Genomic DNA, 21418 nt, shown 5'->3' with positions numbered 1-21418 from the left:
GTAGATTGTGTGTCAACCACCCTCACCACCACGCTCCACAGCCAGCCAGCAAAGATAGCTATCTCTTCAAGTAACTATCGTCATAGCAGAGAACAGATGGGAGTGATTCTTAAAGGGGCTAAATTACCATAAAGATGTATTTTGGGAAGCGGTGGGTAGACAGAGATATAGGAAGACTTGCAGCAGGCAGTCACACAAAGCAAACTCACCTTGTGATTACTTCATCTGGCTTATCTCGAGGCTAAAGTAAATGTATTGGTCACAGTTCAGATACATAATGGGGAAGAGAGACTTTTGCTCCCTCTACTCAGAAGAAGTCAGGACAAAGTGAGAGGAAGGTGGGTCTCAACTAACCCACCTTAGACTGACTTTTCACTTATTTTCATTATTTTTAAAATAATAATAACTATTATTTATCTTTGGTGCTTTTTTCCCCCGTGTTGCTGTCCTATTTACTGATGACCAGAGTTAGGACCTCATTCAATTCTGGGTTTTCCTTTCCCTCCCAATCCCTTTCTGACTCCTCCTGTAACTAGAATGCAGTTGGAGTTGGATAGAGTGATTGGAGTAAAAAAGAAGGGTACAGGAAACGGGAAAACTGTCTGATTTCTAATGACATTTTCTATTGGCCCCTTAACAAAGGGGAGAGAGAAATTATTTATGAGATCTGTAGAGACCCCCAAGTAATCTTCGAGTGAAAGAGCTTATGAGAGAAGAGTGGAAACAACAGCGCAAGTTTAGTCAGAGTTTGCAGAGTCAGAATCTCTGTTCTCAGTTTGAATTCGTGAATTTGTTTGTTCATGAATTTGCTTTCATGATCTCAAGATGAATCGCAAGTTTTCTTCCTTAGAAGATTTTCCCCGAGAGCACGGTGTTCCTCATAATAAGCAAGTCAAATGGGCAGGTCCCTCCCACTTGCTGGTACTTCAGATGGAGTATGACTGGAGGCCCTAGCAGCATCTAGCAGGTAGGCGATGTATGAAGTGAAGTAAAAAAGGCATGTTCTGCACAACAAAAAACTTATATCTTATGCAAAGTAAATACCAATTCCAGGAAGCAGAAGGGAAATGTTTTGAAAAGATTTGTTCTTACAAAGGAACTTGTTAAATTTTTTGGTCGGATGTGGTGGTGCATGCCTGCGGTCCAAGATACTTGGAACTTTTTAAGACTTTTCTGGGGGGCACAGGAAAATTTATCTCCTGAACTTTGTACAGATTATATTTCTTATACCAAGCTTGGAATACATTCAGTTGAAGAGCTCTGTAAGTATTTATCGAATACTTGCTATAGGTTTATTATTAAAATAGGTACTTTGGAAAGAGAAGCATAAAATGCTGACATAGTATGGCAGACACAGAAATGTGGTGCCCAGATCCCATTTTGAGAAAGGGCTTGCTGTTGAGCTGTGGAAGGTGTGGTTGGCAGGTAGCATCCAACTGTCACCTCCTTCAGGGTCAACCTCATCTGCAGAGAGGCTTTCCACTGAGGTTACCTTCTCAGGGAAGCCCACAGCGGGTGAAGCCTTGACTACTTTGGCTGGATATGGGAAGCACTTATGGGCAGCACTTCCTAATACCAAGTGTTAGGGAGCTCCTAAGCTCCTTACCCAATTAGCCCAGGCTCTGTTGGGTCTGCTTCATCATCCAACTTCTCCCTCTGCCAATCCTGCCTCTTCCTTTTACTTCCTATCAGTTGCTCTCTCATAAATATCTGGCACCCTGAATTTTGTCTCTGCAACTATCTCCAGATAATCCAACCTGCAACACCCAGTTATTAATGATTTTGCAAACAATTCAAGAGACAGGACTATTCCATGTGGGTCATTCACGCTGTGGGACAGAATGTAAGTGCTACAATGTTTTTAGATGAGAGGAAGAGAGCTGAGCACTTCAAAATTAAAGAAGACTCCTGGTAGATCTGAACTCTTGACCTAAGATAGTGGAGGGTAAGAAGCCAGGAAGGACAGGAAATGAAGCAACTGAGCCGAAGCAGGTAGTGCAACTGTGAGGAAGTTGGCCTGGCTACCAAGAAGGCTACATGTTAGGGAAGAGTTAGAAATTGAATTGTTGTTAATTTACTTAAGATTAGATCTGGCTGTGCAAAAGAGAGAAAACCCCAAAATAGATGTTTGCTTTATTCTCACATTAAAAAAATGTTCAGAAATTTAGTTTTGTTCTTGTTTGAGATCTCTTCTTGTCAATTTTTTCATGATTCTGTCTTCGTTAGAGTGAAGCCCTTATCATCAGGATCTAAGATGGCTGCTAGGGATCTGGCTATCACATCCAAATTCCAGACAGCAGAATGGAGGATGAGATAAAGAAGGGCATGCCACATATTTTAAAGAAACTTACTTTCAATTACTTCTCATTGGTTACAACTTAGTTACATAGCCGTATGTACTAATAAAGGAGGCTGAAGAGTATCCCTTCAACTAGGCAGCAACATACACAACTTAAAATTATTGTTATTTTAAAATTACAGTTGAAATGTAGGACCACTCAGATGATGGAAACAAGTGAGACAAAATGATAAAAAAAGCTAAAATCTAGTGTCTTGAAAATGATGGTGGCAGTAAAACATTTCTAGAAATTATACAGAAGAAGAGTTATTTTATACACGTGTGTGAAATGTCAAAATATTTGGGGCATATTTAGTTGGAGGTCAATATTAATAATCATCTAACATATGTTGAGGGTTTTCTATGTAACAGGCATTATTTCAAATGCTTTATATATATTGCATTATCTAATGGAGCCTAACAGATAGGTTTTATAAATGGCCTATTATATATATAAGGAAATGGAGATTTTCAGGAAGGAAGACAATTGACCAAAGTCATACAACTTGTAAATGGCAGAACCCAGCCTCACACTCATGTTTGTCAAACTCCTCAATCCAGTGACTTGCACCGTGGTTGCTCATATTAGAGTCAGCAAGTGAAACATCAAAGAGGAGAAGCTGGAGCTCAGGAGAGAGCACAGGAAATGCGCATTGAAATCAGCCAGTTCTCATGAACATTGAAACCATGAGAGTAGAGAACATGAGAGAGGATAGTCAGGGAGGAGAGACCTCAGGCAATGGAAAGAGGAGGATGCCAAATGTTAAGGCTTGGGGATGTTTCTTTCTTTCTTTCTTTTTCTTTTTTCTTTCTTTTTTATGAGAGACAGGGTCTCAAAATTTTACCCAGGCTGGAGTTAAGTGGCACGATCATAGCTCATTGCAGCCTTGGACTTCTGGGCTCAAGAACTCCTTCACCTCCACCTCCCAAATAGCTAGGACTATATGTGCATATCACACCAGGCTAATTTTTTCTTTTTTTTTTCTTTTTTTCTTGTTTTTTTTTTTTTTTTTTTTTTTTGTACAGACAGGGTTTCACTCTGTTCCCAGGGTGGTCTTAAACTCCTGACCTCAAGTGGTCCTCCTGACTCAGCCTCCCAAAGTGCTGGGATTACAGGAGTGATCAGCTGGGTCTTTCTCTTGAAGGAGGAGGGGAAACAGGGAAGTCACTGGAGAAGAACCAGGGCAGGATGGTGTCAGGGAAGACCAGGAGAAAGACTTTCTTGAAGATGAAAGGGACAAACAATATTTAGAACACAGAAGTTCAGGGAAAGAGAAAGTCAACTATTTGAGTAGCAAGAGTCACGCATTGATTATCTTTAGAGTGTTGAAAGAGGATGTGGGAATGGGTAGAGAAAGGTGGAAAATAGTGAACGAGCTGCTTAAAACTTGTATGGCAATCCTGTTGTGAATAATAGCTGATAATAGGGGTTAATATTTATTCTGTGCCTACTATGTGCCAGCTACTGTTCCAAAGGCTTATGTAGCTTATGTAACCACAACCCTATGAGGTAGCTACTCTTACTATCCCTATTTTGCAGATGAGAAAATTGAGGCAATGAGAGAGTAAGAAATCTGTCCAAGGTCTTACTGCTATTAAGTGGGAAAACTGGGATTGAAGCTTGAAGCTCAGTCTGGCTGCTGAGCTCATGCTTAAGAGTCTAGAATGTCCAAAGATTTCTTTAAAAAGTAATGACTTTGCAAAAATCCACATTTATTCTTCTGATATAAAATCTCAGATACATTTTCATAGAAACTGTTAAGTGTGCTTAATGATCATCTATTCTTCTTTACCAAAAAAGTTGTTTTGAAAAGGAATTAGTTTGTTGTATATTTCCCATGTCAGCTTTGACAGGAAATTTTATTATTTAAAAAATAATTTAAATTCAATTTGAAGTCTTGAAGAAAAATTTACTGCATTTTTACTGGTAACCTTATTGAGAAAACAGAAAACATTGTGGACCTTAGTAAATGTCTCCAAAAAGAAAGAAGGCTTTCTGTCTTTATAGCAAAACATTTTAATAACTATGCACTTAAACAATGATTTTTTTTGTGTCTCAAATTCCTTTATGCCTACAGGCTACTCAATTGAATGTCATTAGAATATCTCAAAGCTATTTTCACATAGTTTGAAGGCTCGCCTATCTCCTACACAGTCACATGTTGATTTGGAAAAAAAAAAAATATATAACTGTGCATCACAGAGTATGGGCAGCATATTGGAATCTAAGGCTTATAGATTGCCAGCCTGCTCAGCATCTCTAACCCTTTTCAGGTAACCAGATTTATTAATGCCAATGTGTGCTTTCAAAAGACTGAGAAGTGATTCTTAAAATGTTTTCACCGGGGATATCACAGAGAGGTTTTTAAATAAAATAGTCCTGTGATGTTCAAAAACAAAGACTTCTCAAAAAGTATTTATGTTTTTAGAATTGGTAATTAGAACAGGCAGATTTGAAGGGGATAGGCTTGCTTTCCACGTAGACTTATCACTTAACAAAATCATAACTGAGAATACAGCTTCATTGTATGCAGAGATGTAAGGGCATAAATGTAAAGGCAAGAAAAAAATGATAAAAGTTGATCAGAGGAAAAAGGAAATCAAAATGCCGATTTTAAAGAAAGGTGCTTTGTAGTACATTCAGTAATCATTTTTATGAAATTTTTAAATGATGATGATGTCACTGGCATGCATTGGTTTTACATACGTACTTAATGTTAGATTTCTAGTTACCTTGGAAACTCAGGATTATAATATGCTGCTACAACAATAATAACTAATCTCTTTTAAAAGCTTTTCACATGGTGGTCATCATGTTGGAGACATCCCATGTATAATTTTATTTAATTCTTACAAAAACTCTAAGTGTTAGATAACCTGTTTTATTTATGGAAATGATGGAGCCATTCTTTGTTGTGTTTGGTAGTGTCTTTATTTTAATTTGTGGACAAGCTTGATAAGTACATAAAGTGCTTTTTTTCTGGTAAGATGGTTGCTCTTTCAGTTTCTCTTTGATGATATACAAAATATCTTTATATAATGTATTATTTCAGTGACTTGAAATTTTTCCTTCTTCCATCCTATGTTATTGCTTTATTACATGCCATGAGAAGAAAATTTTTAAAAATGTTTTCCTCATGTTTTCTATGTTGCTTCTTAATATCTCACCTTTGAAATAGTAGTCATTTCTGTCCTAGAAAACTTTCTATTAACTAATGTGGTTAGTCAGAGAAGTGCTAGTGAGGGGATTATATTGTATTTGCAGCTACTGACTTATCACAAACTAAAAAATGCTTTGTCCTTTATCTACTATTCCTTTATACTTGACACATAGCACTGTCTTATTTTCTCTGTGGTAGGCCCACAACCATTCATTCATTCAACAAATATATGTTGAGCATCTACTGAATGTTAAGCACTAGAGATACACTGGTGATCCAAACAGGCATCATTAATTCTTGCCTTCATGGATGATTGCATGGTGTTGGTCCCCAGCACACCTCCTAGACTGGGAAAACACATGGGCAAACTGTAGCCATCAGCTGGTTTGTTTTGCCCAGGATGAAAATTACTAAGTGTCAAACATAAAATCAAGAGAAAAGACCATCCCAGTGTAATTTGATCCACCTACAAATCTTCACCCATTCAATTAATTTTTTACAAATATATATGTATCTTCATTCAAAACAACACTTCAGTCTAAATGGTGATTGGTTCCAGAGGTTACAGAGCAAATGTTTAGATCAATTAACTTGCCACTGATTGTCATGTAACTTCTGATGAGTAAGATTTTCAGCTATTGTGGACAAGAGTCACAGGGTTTGTAAAAATCTTTTGGGTGATGGTAGACAAGGGTCAAGATTCTTAGCAACTGCCTTTCTATTTTATTTTGGAGCAAAAATATTAAGGGGAGAAACAGGAGGAAATAGTGTAAGTAAACATGGTGATATTCTGATACTCTTATCAATTAGAAATTTTTGTTCAATCTCATACATTTACTCTATCCTAAAAAGAAAGAGAGAAATGAATATTTATTGGGTATCTACTATGTGCCAGGCCACACACTAGGGCTCTTATATGTCATCTAATTTAATTTTTACATCCATCATATGAGGTTCAGATGCTTTTATTATGCCCATTTTATAAAAATAGAAACTAAAGTTCATGGAATTTAAGTAAGTTATATAGAATTATCCATGAATAATAAGTAGATTTATGTTTTTAAACCCAATTCTGACTCTAAATTCCATTGTTTCCATTAGTAGAATTAGTAAGTAGATGCTATAAAACACCATCTTAGAGCTCACATATTACCTTGGATATTTTGGAACATAAATATTGTTTGCTAACTACTTATGGTAACCATATGTAGTCATTCAACAATAATTTCCTGTGCTTATGTTGTACTATCCATATTGAAAAGTATGTAGCTTTAGTACACATGCCAGTGACAATTTAATTGTATTCTTTGATATTCTTTATCTCATTTCTATTTTAAAGTTAAATTCCAAAATAAGCATACATTGCTTTTATAGTAAGAGAATAACAGCTGTGAACAGTGGGAAACTCAGAGCATACAGCCATATTTTGAGAATGGATACTGGAAGCTTGAGAAAAGTATTTCTCAGAGTGCAATTCTCCTGGGTAGGAACCATATTAGAAAGAAGATTCTGGCTGGCTACCGCATTGTTATGTACTCTGTATTTCCACCCTTCTTATCACCTTCCTATAAATGTATATCTCTAAAGTAAGGCTGGCAGAAGAAGGGAGCAAACAAGGTACAACATGAACCTGGGTTCTAGCCAGGGATACCAGAGTTCAAATCCCATTGTCTCATGTGCTGGTTGAGCAAGTTATTTAATCTCCCTGAGTTTCATTTTTCTTACTTGTCTAGTGGACATCATAATTCTCTTGATGGCTTCTGAGAAATATAAAAGGTAATACATTAAATATCAAGAGCAGCATCACATAAAACTCATTAAATGGTGTCTATGTGTGGGATGAAATCTGCTCTTGGTTTGAGTGGGTTGTTTAAGGTAGCCACGGTGACAGACTATGGTTGCCAACAGTGGGAGGAATGATCTAGACCAGAGATGCTTTTCTCATCTTTCTTTATGTACCCTGGCCTCTCATACAACCCTCTGATGCTGGCTTACTTCATAGATTACTAAAGCATCCAAAGCTTTGGCATTCAGGTTCGGTTGCTATTTTTATATGTGGTATATCTTCAAAGTGACACTTTAAAGTGACAAAATTAATATAGTGTTTAAATCACTCTCATTTCCCGACAGATCCTGAAATCCTTGAAACAGAAACCCCTCCCGTCCTCTCTAAATCCTCCATACATCTAGCATAAAGCATGCAACCATTCATTTACTTAATAAACATGTATTGACCTCCTACTATGTGACAGGCATTGTATTAGATGCTGGGGATATAGCAGGAAACAAAACAGATACATTTCCCCTGAGAGTGGCACTTATGTTCCAACTGGGGAGCCAGACACTAAAGAATTCACTGTACGATCATATAATTTGAAAGCAGCAAATACCATGTGGAAGTACAAGTGCTAAGAGAGGGTTCAACAGGAGGTGGTAGCTAACCCATGGAGCCAGGGAAGCCCTCTTTAGGTAATGATTTTATAAAGTGTGTTGTGTGTCAGAAATTATGTTAACCTCATGATGTGAATTAAAATATTCACCATGGAATCTCTGAGTTTCTTAGAGCTCAGCAGGGCAAACAGGAATTAACTAGGGAGAGAGCTGTGGGACAGCATTCAAAGCAGAGGGAGAAGATGCCTTACTTAATCTTACTCCGTTTTGAAAAGATAACACAATAAGCCCCTCATCTTGTCCCAACCTCTAAATTTTCTATGTGTGAGAAGAAAGGAAATAACTGTTATTGAACACATGTATGTGTCAGACTTCTAAGATAACATATGTCATGCCATTTTAACCCTAATGGAGTGAGATATTATCTAAATATTGCAAATAAGTAGGCTGATTATGTCTTGGTTTGCTCAATATGCTTCTATCCCAGGGCAATAATTTATAGTGCTCCCTTTTTCACTCTTGAAAGCATTTCAGTTTGTGTGATGAATTCTATGGTCATAAATAAATGAAGCTCAGAGGGATTACTAATTTGCCTTGGGTCACCCAGCTAGAAAGTGCAGACGGTGATGTGATGCCACATCGGTGCTCTCTGATCTGAAGCCCATGCTCTTGACTCTGTATCACACACACAATTTGTTGGCTCTACTCCTGTATTCTTCTCTATGTAATTCTTCCAATCACAGTTAAGTAGCCCAAGACTAAACTGAAAAAAATTGGCTTCTGACATCTGCCTTCACTAATTCTGCTAAGTCATGTATTTCCATAAAGTACAAATGAAATGAAGCACTAAGATTAAATATGAAACATGTATTCTAAGAAGTAGTTCTTTTCTTGATATGCTTATATTTATACTTATATTTAGCCTATTCTTTATGTTGCCCAAGTATGTGGAAACTAATTTAAAATGCAGTTGCTTCTGAAATATGTGACTCTAATGACAAAACATTGGCTATCATTGTTCCTTTCTATTATATGATACCTTGTGGGCTAGAGAGGTTTGTGACTTGCCCTGGTGAATTGAGCCTGAGTGTAAGAAGTTTAGCACTTCTTAAAGTAATCAATTAAACCCTCTTATGTTTAAGGCATTTTAATTACACTTTCTAACACAGTTTTTATCTTGGTCAAAACTGAGTAATACAGATAAAGTTTTTTTTTTTTCCTGTGGAATATGATAAAAATTTTTGAAAGCATTCTTCATATGTAAATATATCAAAAGCATGGAATAGGATGCTAATGCTTCCCCTTTTATTTTAAACCAAAAAGTCAGATTATGCCAACATCATATTATAAGTAAATATTACATTGTTTTGTTCCTTTATGGAATATACTGTCACCTCAAAATGTGCTGGCATCACTTTATCTGCTTAGAAACAAGATTTTATGAAGTATATCATGTGTTAGAATTTGTTTCCTTTATGATGTATGTAAAAATGATTCACTATGGAATCTCTGAACATTTTTTATTAAATAGTATTCCTAACTGTTTGCTACATGCCTTATTGGTACCTCTTTGAATATACTTTAAGGTCTTTCAGTAAATCTATCATTCATTGATTCAATTCATATTCCTGTGCCACTGAATATGTTGCTTGTGCAACTACTGTTAGCACAACTGGATTTAAACTTAGTAGACCTGAAATATATACCACCTTCCTTCCTTGCTTTCTAACTCAGAGAATATCTCCTGATCTTCATCTAGCTCATTCTGCTCTCTTCCCAGCCAAGACGACAAATAGAATTTTATTTAGTAATTTTGTGGAAACACCCCTTTTTTTCCCCAAAACTGTCTTCTTTTCATACATTCATCAAGTATTATGGCTAAAAGAAGGCTCTGTGGACTGTGCAGTTCAGCACTTCTGTCGCACTGTGAGTGGGATGACAGTGTGCATTATGAAACGAAAGGGTTCTTTGGCCAAATAAATATGGGAAACCATGGGCTAAACACAGCTTAAAAGGCCTTTTGACTGCAAGACTCCTCCAAATATAGGATATGGAATATACCAATTCCTAAATTTATTTGACCACAAAATCCCTTGCTCACCATTTGTCTGGCAAGATGATATTCTAAGAAGGGCACGTTGGGTAATGCTGATCTAGAACATCATTTTATAAACAAATTGCTCCTGAGAAAATAAGTGGCTCACCCAAGACCTCACAGCTGTTTGGTAGAAGATCAGGAGACCAGAACCTATTTTTTTCCGCTTCTGACCTAAGCAACTGAACATTTCACAGCTCTGAGAATCCTGCTGTCTCTTGCTGCATGCATTTGTGGGTGCGATTTACAAGACGGGATCTGATTGCTGTTACTTGCGTCCTGCACCTTTCTTTAGCCCCTATACATTTGACTCTTTGTAAGGGCTGTGAACGTGGGTGATTTCCTATTTCAGTGAAACTAGGAAACTTGAGATTAGGTTGATTCCATTTTCTTCTGAACAGTCAATTCAAAGTTTACCAAACTTATCTTTTTCATTAGAAAAAAATAAGTTTATGCAATAAAGAGTTCACTTTCAGTCAAGAAGTTCATTGGACAAGTATTTATTGAGTGCCTTTACATGCTACATACTATTCTAGGTGCCACAGAAATAGCAGTAATCGAAACAAAACCCTTGCCCTCATGGTGTTTAAAATCCGATGAAGGAAGTCAGAGAAGAAACAAGCATCAGAGGTTGGTAAGTCCTTTGGAGAAAAATAACATGGGGTAAGAAGGATAGAGAGTGCTGGCAGGGGAGCAGGTATGGGGTTGCAATTTTATATAAGGTAGTAAGGGATGTTTCACTGTTAATGTGATATTTGACCAGAGACATGAGGAAACGAAGGCATGGTAACCAGCTTGGGAAGAACACTGTGGAGAGTAGGATTAGCATTGAAGGTCATTGTGTCTGGAGTTGTGGGAGAAAAGGGGAGAGTGGTAGGGGTAAGATCATTGGGCTATAGGTGGTTATGAGAACTGATACTCTTGGTAACACAGGAATCTAGTGGAGGGTTTTGCATAGAGAAGTAACATAGCCTGACTTCTGTTTTAAAAGGTTTATTCTTGCTGCTATATGGAAGATATGACAGATTGGGTTCCCAGAAAGCAGGCTCTGAGATGGAGATTAGCATGCAAAGTTTATTAGGGAGTGCTCCCAGGAGCTATACCTGTAGGAGATGGGAAGGAGGCAGAAGGAGAGACTGGGCTACAGGGTGGTCTCAAAGCCTAACTGACCTCATGAGGAGCTCTGGAATGGATTCCTCTCTAGAGTTGTTTCAAGCTGGAGTGAGGGGAGCAGGACTTTATATGGATGCATCAACTAGCCATCCAATGCCCCTAAGAAAGCAGAGTGATTTGGGGCAAGAGGTTTTTTTGTTTTTGTTTTTGTTTTTCCAGCTGAGAGGAGCTCCTGAAGAGGACTGACAGCTGATCACAGTTATAGCACTCCCGCAGCTGGGGAATAAGTCCTTTAGCCTGAAGGGGATATGGATGGTTCATCAGAGCATCCACTCAGGAGTGAAAGTGGAAGCAGAAAGACCAGTTAGGAGGCAATGATTCAGAAAGAAGATGATGGCAGGTTCCGCTACTGGGATGTTAGAAGTAGAAGTAGTGAGATAGATTCATTTTTTTGGATTTATTTTGAAGGGACAGACAACAGGATTTACTAATACATTGATAAGCGATTCTGAAAAACCAAGAAGAAAAATATGAACTCATGATTTTTAGCCAAAGCAACTAGAAACAGATAGAAACTGTCGGAAGAGGTGAGGAAAATTTTGGGAGGTGGGGAACAACTTCAAAGGAAATGCAATTAATTCAGATTCAAATGTGCTGATGTTCAGATATCTATGAGATGTTCCAATAATGATGTTAATTGTGTGAGTGAAGTCATCCAGAGAAGCCATCTAGGCTAGGGAAATAAATTGGAATTCATTGGCTTATAAATACAATTTACAGCTAAGTAACTGGATGTGATCACCAAGGAGTGACTCCTGGGCTACTTCAAAGCTGAGGGGTCAGATGGCACAAAGCACGGAGAAGAGTGTCCATGGTATAGGAAGAGGACTGAAAGGAAGTGGATTGCCTAAAACCAAGCTAAGAAAGTAATTCAACAAGGAGAGAGTGAACCACATACACTTATTCCTAATGGATAAATGTTTCTTATCATTGTCTCTGTGCCTCTTTCAAATTCTACCCTGTATAGGGCTTACTCATTTCTTCTGAATATCTTGTTAGGTCAAACAGTACTTTGAGGCTTTTGGTTTACTTTAATCAAGGATTACTAATACCTTTTTGAACTAGGAGAATATACCCCAAGGAGAAGAGTAAGCAGTATAACCATATACTTATAGCAGTATATTACTTATAAGTTATAGTGGTATACTACTACAAGCAGTAATAACAGAAGTAGAAGTCTGTGTCCAATACAGATGAAGCCAAATTTAGACTGTAATGGAATTTCACATACCGTTGATGAGATGTCAGGACTCACTTTAAATATTGCACACTCGATTCTGAGCCTGTGAATCAATCAGGTTAGTCCTGATTAAGATCTCGGGAATCACCCATTACCTGAGAGACACGAATACAAACACCTGAAGATTCCCATCTTTAGAGGAAAAATACCACCAAGGGTTGAGCAGAAGTGTCCCAGTGTTTGCCAGAATTAGGACCTAGGAGTGCAGAAGCTAAGAGTGAAATCTCCCTGAAAACAACCTGACATGCATTGCCTGTGCAGACTGTGTTCAGCACATGACTTGTCACCCTCCTCTGACTTCATTCGCTGCTCCCGTCACGAGTGAAGGTGTCTCCTTAATGAGACTATAAGCCATGCTGAGAACAGGTTCTAAGCCTTTATTATTTTATGTCTTCAGAGCTTAGAATCGTGACTGGCTCTCAATAGATGTTTATTAAGATAAATAAATGACACTTGTAGTACCTTCTGTTATCAAGCCCAAGGCATAAAAACAGACAAATGGATGTCTGAATAGCCTTGGCAGCTGGATCTGTTTAATCACTTACATGTTTCTTGGCAAACTTTTGTGGACTAATCTATTTTTTTTCCTCAAATTTGTTTCGCATGTCAGGAAGAGAGATTATTTGTTCTGTATTATTTATTTTAAAAGCAATATCTTAAGAGTCTTTTGACTGAAAGGTATTGCAGTAGTATCTGTTTAGTAATAAGGGCGACGGATGCCTGCTTCAGCCATCAATAATGCCAGATTTTAAAGAGAATTTTGGATTTTATTCATCTATTGCAAACTTTGACAAACTTTATTTTCTTGTGAAAAAAAAAAAGATGATTCTACAGAGCAGTTTGTGTTTCTTAGTGGGAGAGAGATCATTAAAAGTTTGTGATTATAAAATACTTAAGGGTGTTGGGCAGACCATAGATGACTCTCTTTGTCTATAGAAAAGTTGTTGTAATTAGCGGATAGACTCTCTTCTCTTCTCCACCCGGGTAATTTATATGCTCTTTTGTCATCCAAGACTAGGACCCGTTTTTTGACCAGGTGCCATCACTTTCTATTTAAATACAGAATGGTTTCTATAGAAATTATCCAAAATATATGCACTCTTTGAAGCTATATGTGGTTACTATCCAGATGGCTGAAGCATGCGGTTATAATGCATGACCATTTATGTGTTTTTAAGTAAAAATTATGACTTCTATTATTATAAGAAATAGTCTGTAACAGCAATTATTAGTTAATTAAACAAGGGAAAGAAAATGGTTAGAGGAAAGTTACCAATAAGACACAGAGGAAAATGTCAAAACAATACATTGATTTAATTGGTTTTCATGTTGTAAAATGATTCAAGAAAGAATCTGAACAGGGAAGAGTAGGGGCTGAAGTATTTTCTCTTCTAAATTTCATTATGCCAACTTGCATAAGTATTGCTTTATGATTTGGGGAGGGAATGAGAGAAAGAAAAGATCAGAGAGGAAAGGACAGAATGAGACATAGGAGAAGAGTTTCATAGCAGTTTGAATCCACTTGTAATAAACTGATTGACCACTGACAAAAATCTGGACTGTCACTTCTTCTTGGGGAACCACTCTAGAACTTTGGGATAAGAATGGTCTCTAAGATTTATTGATACTACCCTTTGGTGTTTTGATTTATATATATATAATTTTATGTCTTCCTATATATATATATATCTTTATATATATAAATCAAAACACCAAAGGGTAGTATCAATAAATACATATATATTTACATACATATATATTCATATATGTATATATGTGGATATTTCCATTTCTGTTCTTCACTGAATAAAGGTAAAACATCTTAACTCAAGATCTTTGATGACCTAGATTTAACCTACCTTATTTGTCTTACTTGTCTTTATTCTCATTTATGTTATTTATCACACTAGAAAACAATACCCACAGGAGTAACATGTATTAAGAATCTGCCTGGCACAGAGCTAAGAATCTGTGGAAATCTTACATGCTGAATTTAACTGTAATCCTCACAAGAACTCTATGAAATGAGAGCTATTCTCATCCACATTTCACAGGTGAGAGGACTGAGTTTTAAGAAGTTCAGTAACTTGTCTGAGGGCCCACAGCCAGTGGATGATCTGACTCCAGGGTCCTATGCTTTATGACTTTCTGCTCTTGCTGTCCTGATAGGTGCCTTCAATCCAGCCCTGTCTCTCTGCTTGAAATAAGCTATTCCATCCCACCTTCATAGGCTCCCCTTCCTCATCCTTCTAAGTGCAGCCCAAATGCCACCATCTTGAATTACTGCACTCCAGGTGGCTGTAATATCGCTCTCTGAAATTCCTCTGTCTTTGCTACTCAAAGTGTAACACACCAGCTGCAGATCTGGGGTGTGGCTCCCGGGGCATCTCCTGGGAGCTTCTTGGAAATGTAGAATCTGAGGCCATATCTCAGATCTCTACACTTAGAAAGTGCATTTTAACAAACTCCCCACGGGATTTCTGTGGGGGGTAGTTTAAGAAGAACTGCAGTATAAAGCTTTTTCTTGTTTTCTTTTTTCACTTTCTATCTCTGTTATTTGTTTACCTGTTTTATATTCTCAAACCATAAGCTTTTTGAGGGCAGGAGGGGATTACATTCTCTTTTGAGTATCCATAAATATGTGTAAAATAGAAGAAGGCACATAGTTTTTTTACAACACGGCACTTATATTCAGAAATTTAGACTATATTCTAAGTCTATGTTGTTTGGAATAGTTTCTCCCACTGTGCTAATAGAATCATTTGTAGCAATTATTTTACTCATTATGTTTCCATAATCTTAGGCTTTTGATAACATTGAAGATGTGAAGAGGCGTAGTCTAGGTTTCTAAAATAATAATTCCTTCCCATAGCCTTTGATCTATATCTAGTCCTTTGAATACAACATTTTTCACTGCCAAAGCACAAATGTAGATATCACAGATTTGGAGAAAAATCAATACTTAGAAAATAGAAATACTGAAAGCTAAAGACTCCAATCAATTTCGCATATGAAGTTTTAAGGTTTGTCTGCAGTCAGGATTCTCACTGTCTTCCAGGAAGCTTGGAATGAAATTTTGTTTTGACAAGGATTTGATTCCAAGCTTTATTTTAGGGGTGATTTTGTTAATAGCATAACTTCAGTCACTACAGATGCTCCTGTATTGTTGCTTACAATTTATATACTAAGGATAAAGTTACTGATATTTTGAAATAACTGTGTGTTTTCTAGTTCTTTATTTGAACACAGTGTTTGCATGTATTTATACCTCTAAACGTTCTCTATGAGTGTGACCAACTGATTATTGAGATTGGCAGATGCTAGGGCCCTTCAATCAGCTTCTCATTGCTACACAATCTGGCTTTTCTCTTCCTTTCACAGAATATGTAATTGGAATACATGCATGAAAGGAAAAGAGGGCAAACACATATCAGTGGCTTTTTTTCTTTTTTCTTTTTTTCACTTCTACGGATTCCATTTCAGCAGTTAGTATGACCTCTCGTGATGTTCCAAATCTAAAAATGGTCAAAACAGAAATCTACTCTTTGGAGCTGGCACAATTCCTCAATTTAGGAATGATTCTGCTTTACCTCTTTTTAGAATTTCTTCTTTCTGCGTGAGTGTGTGTGTGTTGTGTTAGTATGAGGCTCGCTTCCCACCTCAGTCACTGGTTTGCTCGCTTCCTTATGTGATGAATCAATGCTTTCAGAACAGGGGCTTCTGAGTGACTGCAGGAACAATTACTTCCAAATGAACTCGTGCATCTTATCAGGGAGCATTCAGACCACACCCCAGGTAAAAGGAAGTCTTTGCTTAATGCTTTCAGTAACTTTTAAAAGCAGTGTACGGTGCTGGTGGTATTTGCTGCACGGATGTGAGGGAGAGCTGCCCGGTGTAGATAAATTTGTCTGTATATTGAAATGAAATGCTATCTTCACTTAGAGAAAAGGGCGAGCTGATAAAGAAAAAACTGCTCATTGGGCAAAGAAAATGCTCAGGATTGCCCTTGGCATGGTGATAATGCTAAGACACCCTGTAATGCCTTAACAGGAGGCTAGAGGCCATCTGTGAGTGTGGGTGTCAACATCTGAAGGAAGGTAAGTTTTAGGGAAATATAAGAAAGCAAGGCATTACAGCGCAAAACTGAGCAAAGGAGCTAGCTGTTAGCCTGTGTGGCATGGGGGAAAACAGTTTCTCAAATTATTAGGCTATCCGGTGAGAAGATGACGTTCTTAGAGATTTTGAGCATTTCAAAGCGTATTTAGAAACAGATTTTAATCCTTTTATCTCATATTTCTATGATTAAAATAGTTTCCCAAGGATAGAAACAAAGATATTTAAATAACATTGACAACTGAAAGTGTTAATTGGCAATTAACAAGTGCAATGCTGTTAACATGCATCTGTTGCTGCTTTGTGTGGAAAATGATTTTTCATCACCATAGCAATTCATTCTTAGGCTACATTGGAACTTAGCCACAGTATGCAGTAAACAGCAAATATTATTTTGTTCTCTCCTAAACAAGGGATTAAATAGTCTACTGGCTAACGTGTGGCTCTTTATCTGAATGTTGCGTTGCATAGTTAGTGTAATTTCAAATTCTTTTCCAAATGAAATTCCTTGCAAATGAGTATTAGATCCTTGCTAAGTTAAGGATGCTAGGTAAAGGCAGTGAAAAGAGCTAACATTGTACTGTTAGCTTAAAAGTGAATACCAAATGATTGCCCTTTTGGTGATTATTCTTCTGAAGATATGTATGTAGACAGGAATTTATTTCTCATCTTGTTATTCTCCAACAGTAACCCAGGAAGATGAATAAGTCTTTAGTCTGAATAGATTTCCAGTTTCTGTGTTTTCTGGAATAACATCACATATTGGTTCAACTAAAATAAAAAAAAAATTGTTTCCCTCTACTGATGAGGACATTTTTTGTAGGATATGGATTTTTACTTTTTTAGGAAAATGTAACAATAAATTAGAAAGAAATAGGTTTTCTTCTTTTTGGTTGCCTTTATTGTCAGCATGTGGTTATGTTTAGAAAGTTTTTAGACAGTATTTTTGTAAAAGCATACCTTATTCATTGAAGCATCAGTTTTCATTCATACTTCGTTTCTACTTTATTCACTGAAGTTATAGTTGTCAACTTTAAAAAGTCCATAGTGTGTGACATACCAGTTGTGGAGCTGTATTTGTATCTTAGATACTTAAGTAGCATTGAATTATACAAATTGTGCAAGGTGTTTGAAGAAGTAAATTTTCGTCATTATATATGCTTTAGAAGGTAAATCTACTTACTGCTTAGAATGATTATACACATTTTTGTAACCATAGGGTGCTTATAATAAAACCTTTCATATATTATTACTTAAATTTTATTTGGATGGAATCTAAGACCTATAGTCATGACATGGCAAGATAAGGGAAGGCCTAGTTATAGAACCTGGGAACAAGGATGCAATTTCATCTCTTTACTCCTAAAGGATTATCTTTATTTCCTGCTCAAATGAAATTATGGGACGGATTATTTGAACTACTTCAGCAATTTCCTTGCCAAAACCACTCTCCTTTCTATCATGATATTGATGAGATTAGTCATGTGATGAAACGGCCCTAGAAGATAATACATCTAGAAAGTCTGTTGTATTATATACTGCTGATGAGACAAGTGGGCTCCTCAAATCTCACGAGGGATCTAGTGTTCCTTCCTACAAAATAAAGTAGTGATTTATTACTTTTTGATGATAAGGTGCCACTCAGGAATTTTGACATGGCTACAATGAGGAAATAATGACACATATCTTTAAAGGTGAAAAGAATATTGAAAATTAAAAGTTTTTAAAACCTTGTCAACATTCTTGTCTCACAGTTCCTTGATCTTCACAAGCTCAGTGCCCTTCCTTTCATATACTCAGTCTTAATGCCAAAGCCTGGAATTTAGAATCATCTGGAATTATCATACTTCTAATTATTAAGTTAGTAAACTCTCATATTATATTATGACCCCATCCATTCTCTCAAACAGTCATCATTGTATTAACTTTGTTTCCTGAGCACAGAGACCTCTAGTTCCTTCAGCTTGAGGGTTCTTCCCCATTACCCATACAAACTGAACTGCATGGTCAATCATTTGCTCTGCTCTCACCAGTACCCTTGATATCCTTATACTTGCCACATCCTGCCAAAACCAGCTCCAAACATAAACTAGCAATGCTATAATGCACTTCCTCTGTTCCTATAGTAGGCAGTTCAGCATTCCTTGAGAGACTATCAAACAGTCAAGCAAATTGCCTCACTGTTCCTGGTTTTATATTTGGACTGAGTCTTCAGTATAGACTGTCAGTAATTTTGTTTCTGGTCAACCCTCTTTGCCACTACTGTCAGTGATGTTTCAGCCTTTTAAAATCTTCCTTAAAACTCCCAGGCCACCTTGGCTAGTTCTTCCTCAGCTAGTGAATCACTCAATGTTGGCATCTGTAGGGTTCAGCCTTAAGCCTCTTATTTTTCTATTTGTGTTTACACCTTTATTGATCTCATCTAGTCTCCTGCTTTTAAATATCATCTATGCGTTAACAACCCTAGCAATTTTATCCCCAGCACAGAATTTCCTCTAAACTTGACTCACATACTCACATTTCCACTTGGGTGTATATTGGGCACACAAAATTTGACCTTTATTCTCAAACCAGCTTCAACCATTGTCTTCCCCGTTTCAGGGAATAATATCTCATTTCTTGCAGTTATTCAGTTCAAAAGTTTTCCACCCGTCTTGATTTTTGTGTATCTCTCATATTCCACCTCAAATTTTTCAACAAATTTTAAGTTTTTTCTTTAAAATATAGCCAGAATCTTAACACTTCTTACCACTATTACTGAAGCAAACTGCATTCAATTCACCAGTTTTTCTCCTATGGGTTATTGCAATAGACTTATAGGAAGTCTTCATAGCACTTACGAAGATTGTACTACATATATTGTGTATTTATTTGTCTACTGTCTGTTTCCCTCCACTAGAATATAAACTCCATGAGGGTAGGGATTTTTGTTCACTATTATGGTACCAACCCCTGGAATAGTGCCTAGCATTTAGTAGGCATTTAATAAGATCTCATTCAATAAATGAAAATAAGTAGAAGACAAAGTGTTAAAGTGAGGGTTGGTTTTACTAGGAGCATAGTAGTAGGACTGAAGGCCAAAAAAAGGGCAGAGATGCAGATGAGTGAATACATGTGGTGTTGGAGGTCTTGAAAATACTTTTCTGATTGCTTCCATTATCTTAATGAAATAGGAAACAAAGTCATCAGCTCCAAGCGAGAATGCTGGAGAGATGTTAGAAGTTTGAAGAAAGGGGGAAATGTGTGAAAGAGTTTTCTAGGCCAGTGGGAGAGTAAATGGGCTATGAAAGTATAGTATGATTGTTGGGCAGCATTGAAAAGCCTTCTTGAGGCTCAGAGTCATATATATGAAGTGAGACCAGTCAGTGTGGTTGTGTGGTTTTCCCCAGGCATGTTTACCTTCCTGTTGCAGAAATAGAGTAGGTAGGGGGTTAGATTTAGTGAGGGCTATAATGTACTCAAACAGGATGATAATATAAAGGAGGACAAGGGATTTGAGGGGTATCCAAAAGAGTAACTGTGGTCAGCTTGGTTTTTGAAGCTGGTTAAGAAGACAAATGTGGGAAAATAATGTGGGAAGAATCAGTAGATTTAAATCATGGTAGAGTTAGAAAACGTTAGAGTTGGACTAAGGGGATGGTATGGAGAAATAGAAAGTGATGGTCAGAGAATGAAGAAACAAATTATGGAAGGTTTGCAGCTCTTTGGCTAGGCTAGGGATATGAGAGGCAAGGAAGAGTAGAGGTCAAGGAAATACAATATTATAAAAATTATCCATTGGGATATAATACTGGGTATTATACAAAGCATTGGGTTAAGAAGAGTCACATTGAACCAGAAACTGAATCTTTAAGGAAAGAAGCATTTAATATGGGTATGGGAAGATAACTGTAACTAAAAGAGATTGTGAAGGGTATAGACTGATGACGTGAGATTCAAAGCTGGAAGTTTTTAGGCAAGAGAGAAGAATAGTCTGAAAGCAGTGAAGATAAGCAAGGAGGACACCTCTTTTACTTCCAGGCCCAGTGGTGCAGGAGTGTGAGAGAAAACATTTATCATTGAAATAGAGTCATTCAGAGAGAACCATGTTTTAGTTATAACTAGAAAGTGAAGGGAGTATTTTGAATATAAGATACAGATATGTAAGATTGTTTTAAATTGCTCACTGAATTCCAGAAGATATACAGTGAAAAGGTTTCGAGAGTTGGAGCAGGGTGCAAGATGGGAACAAAACTAGGAATGTGCATAGTATACAGGAATTGAGGGATGACACAGAGCCCAGGGTTTCTAATGGGCACTGACACCAACTGGGTTAAAAGGCCTGCTCATAAGCGCATAAGGTCTGAGCGGTTCAAGGCATAGAAAGGTGGCAGGGCTTGAAGGGAGAGGGAGTGAGGGACTTGCCAGAACATGTTATATTTCTTCTGACATAGGAATGGAGGTGGCAAGGCAGTGTTACTCTGATTAGAAGGGACTGATTTTATCATGAAAATTAATTATATCAAAAGTGATTGCTCAATAAAGCAAAGAATTGGTTTTTTTGAAAGATAAATTTGACAAATCTTTAGCTAGACAAATAAATAGAATCAGAGAATAAAAGGGAGACATTATAATTTATACCACAGAAATACAAAGGATCATAAAACACTACTGTAAATAATTACATACCAACAAATTGAATAAGCTGCCAGAAATGGATAAACTCTTGGACACATACCTACCGAGAATGAATTATGAAGAATAGAAAATCTGAACAGAACAATCATGAGTAAGAAAGTTGAATCAGCAATAAAATATCTCCCATCGAAGAAAGGCCCAGACCTGATGGCTTCACTGCTGAATCCTACCAAATATTTAAAGAAGAACTAAGACCAGTTCTCCTCTAACTATTCCAAAAATATTAAGGA

General features: G+C 37.0%; 1 protein-coding gene across 50 annotated transcripts in view; it reads left to right on the top strand.

Moving 5' to 3' along the window:
• The window catches only part of MLIP (muscular LMNA interacting protein), a 258639-nt gene that overhangs the window by 84056 nt on the left and 153165 nt on the right, over positions 1 to 21418 (top strand). For 15 of the 50 annotated variants that reach the window (XM_074037786.1, XM_074037796.1, XM_074037781.1 and 12 more), the window contains exon 1: positions 16037 to 16193. The exons of 26 other annotated variants lie outside the window; for them this stretch is intronic. In XM_074037786.1, coding sequence (XP_073893887.1) covers positions 16098 to 16193 — 96 coding nt within the window. In that variant the 5' untranslated portion in view covers positions 16037 to 16097. Of the gene's footprint in view, positions 1 to 4550; positions 4613 to 10521; positions 10620 to 14308; positions 14453 to 16036; positions 16194 to 21418 lie in introns of those variants that run through there. 9 more of the 50 variants (XM_074037801.1, XM_074037793.1, XM_074037799.1 and 6 more) reach the window with 5 other exon arrangements.

Source organism: Macaca fascicularis, chromosome 4 (genome assembly GCF_037993035.2).
Source record: "Macaca fascicularis isolate 582-1 chromosome 4, T2T-MFA8v1.1".
NCBI lineage: Eukaryota > Metazoa > Chordata > Mammalia > Primates > Cercopithecidae > Macaca > Macaca fascicularis.
The sequence above is the reverse complement of the archived record's forward strand: the minus strand, read 5'-3'. Positions and strand labels throughout refer to the sequence as shown.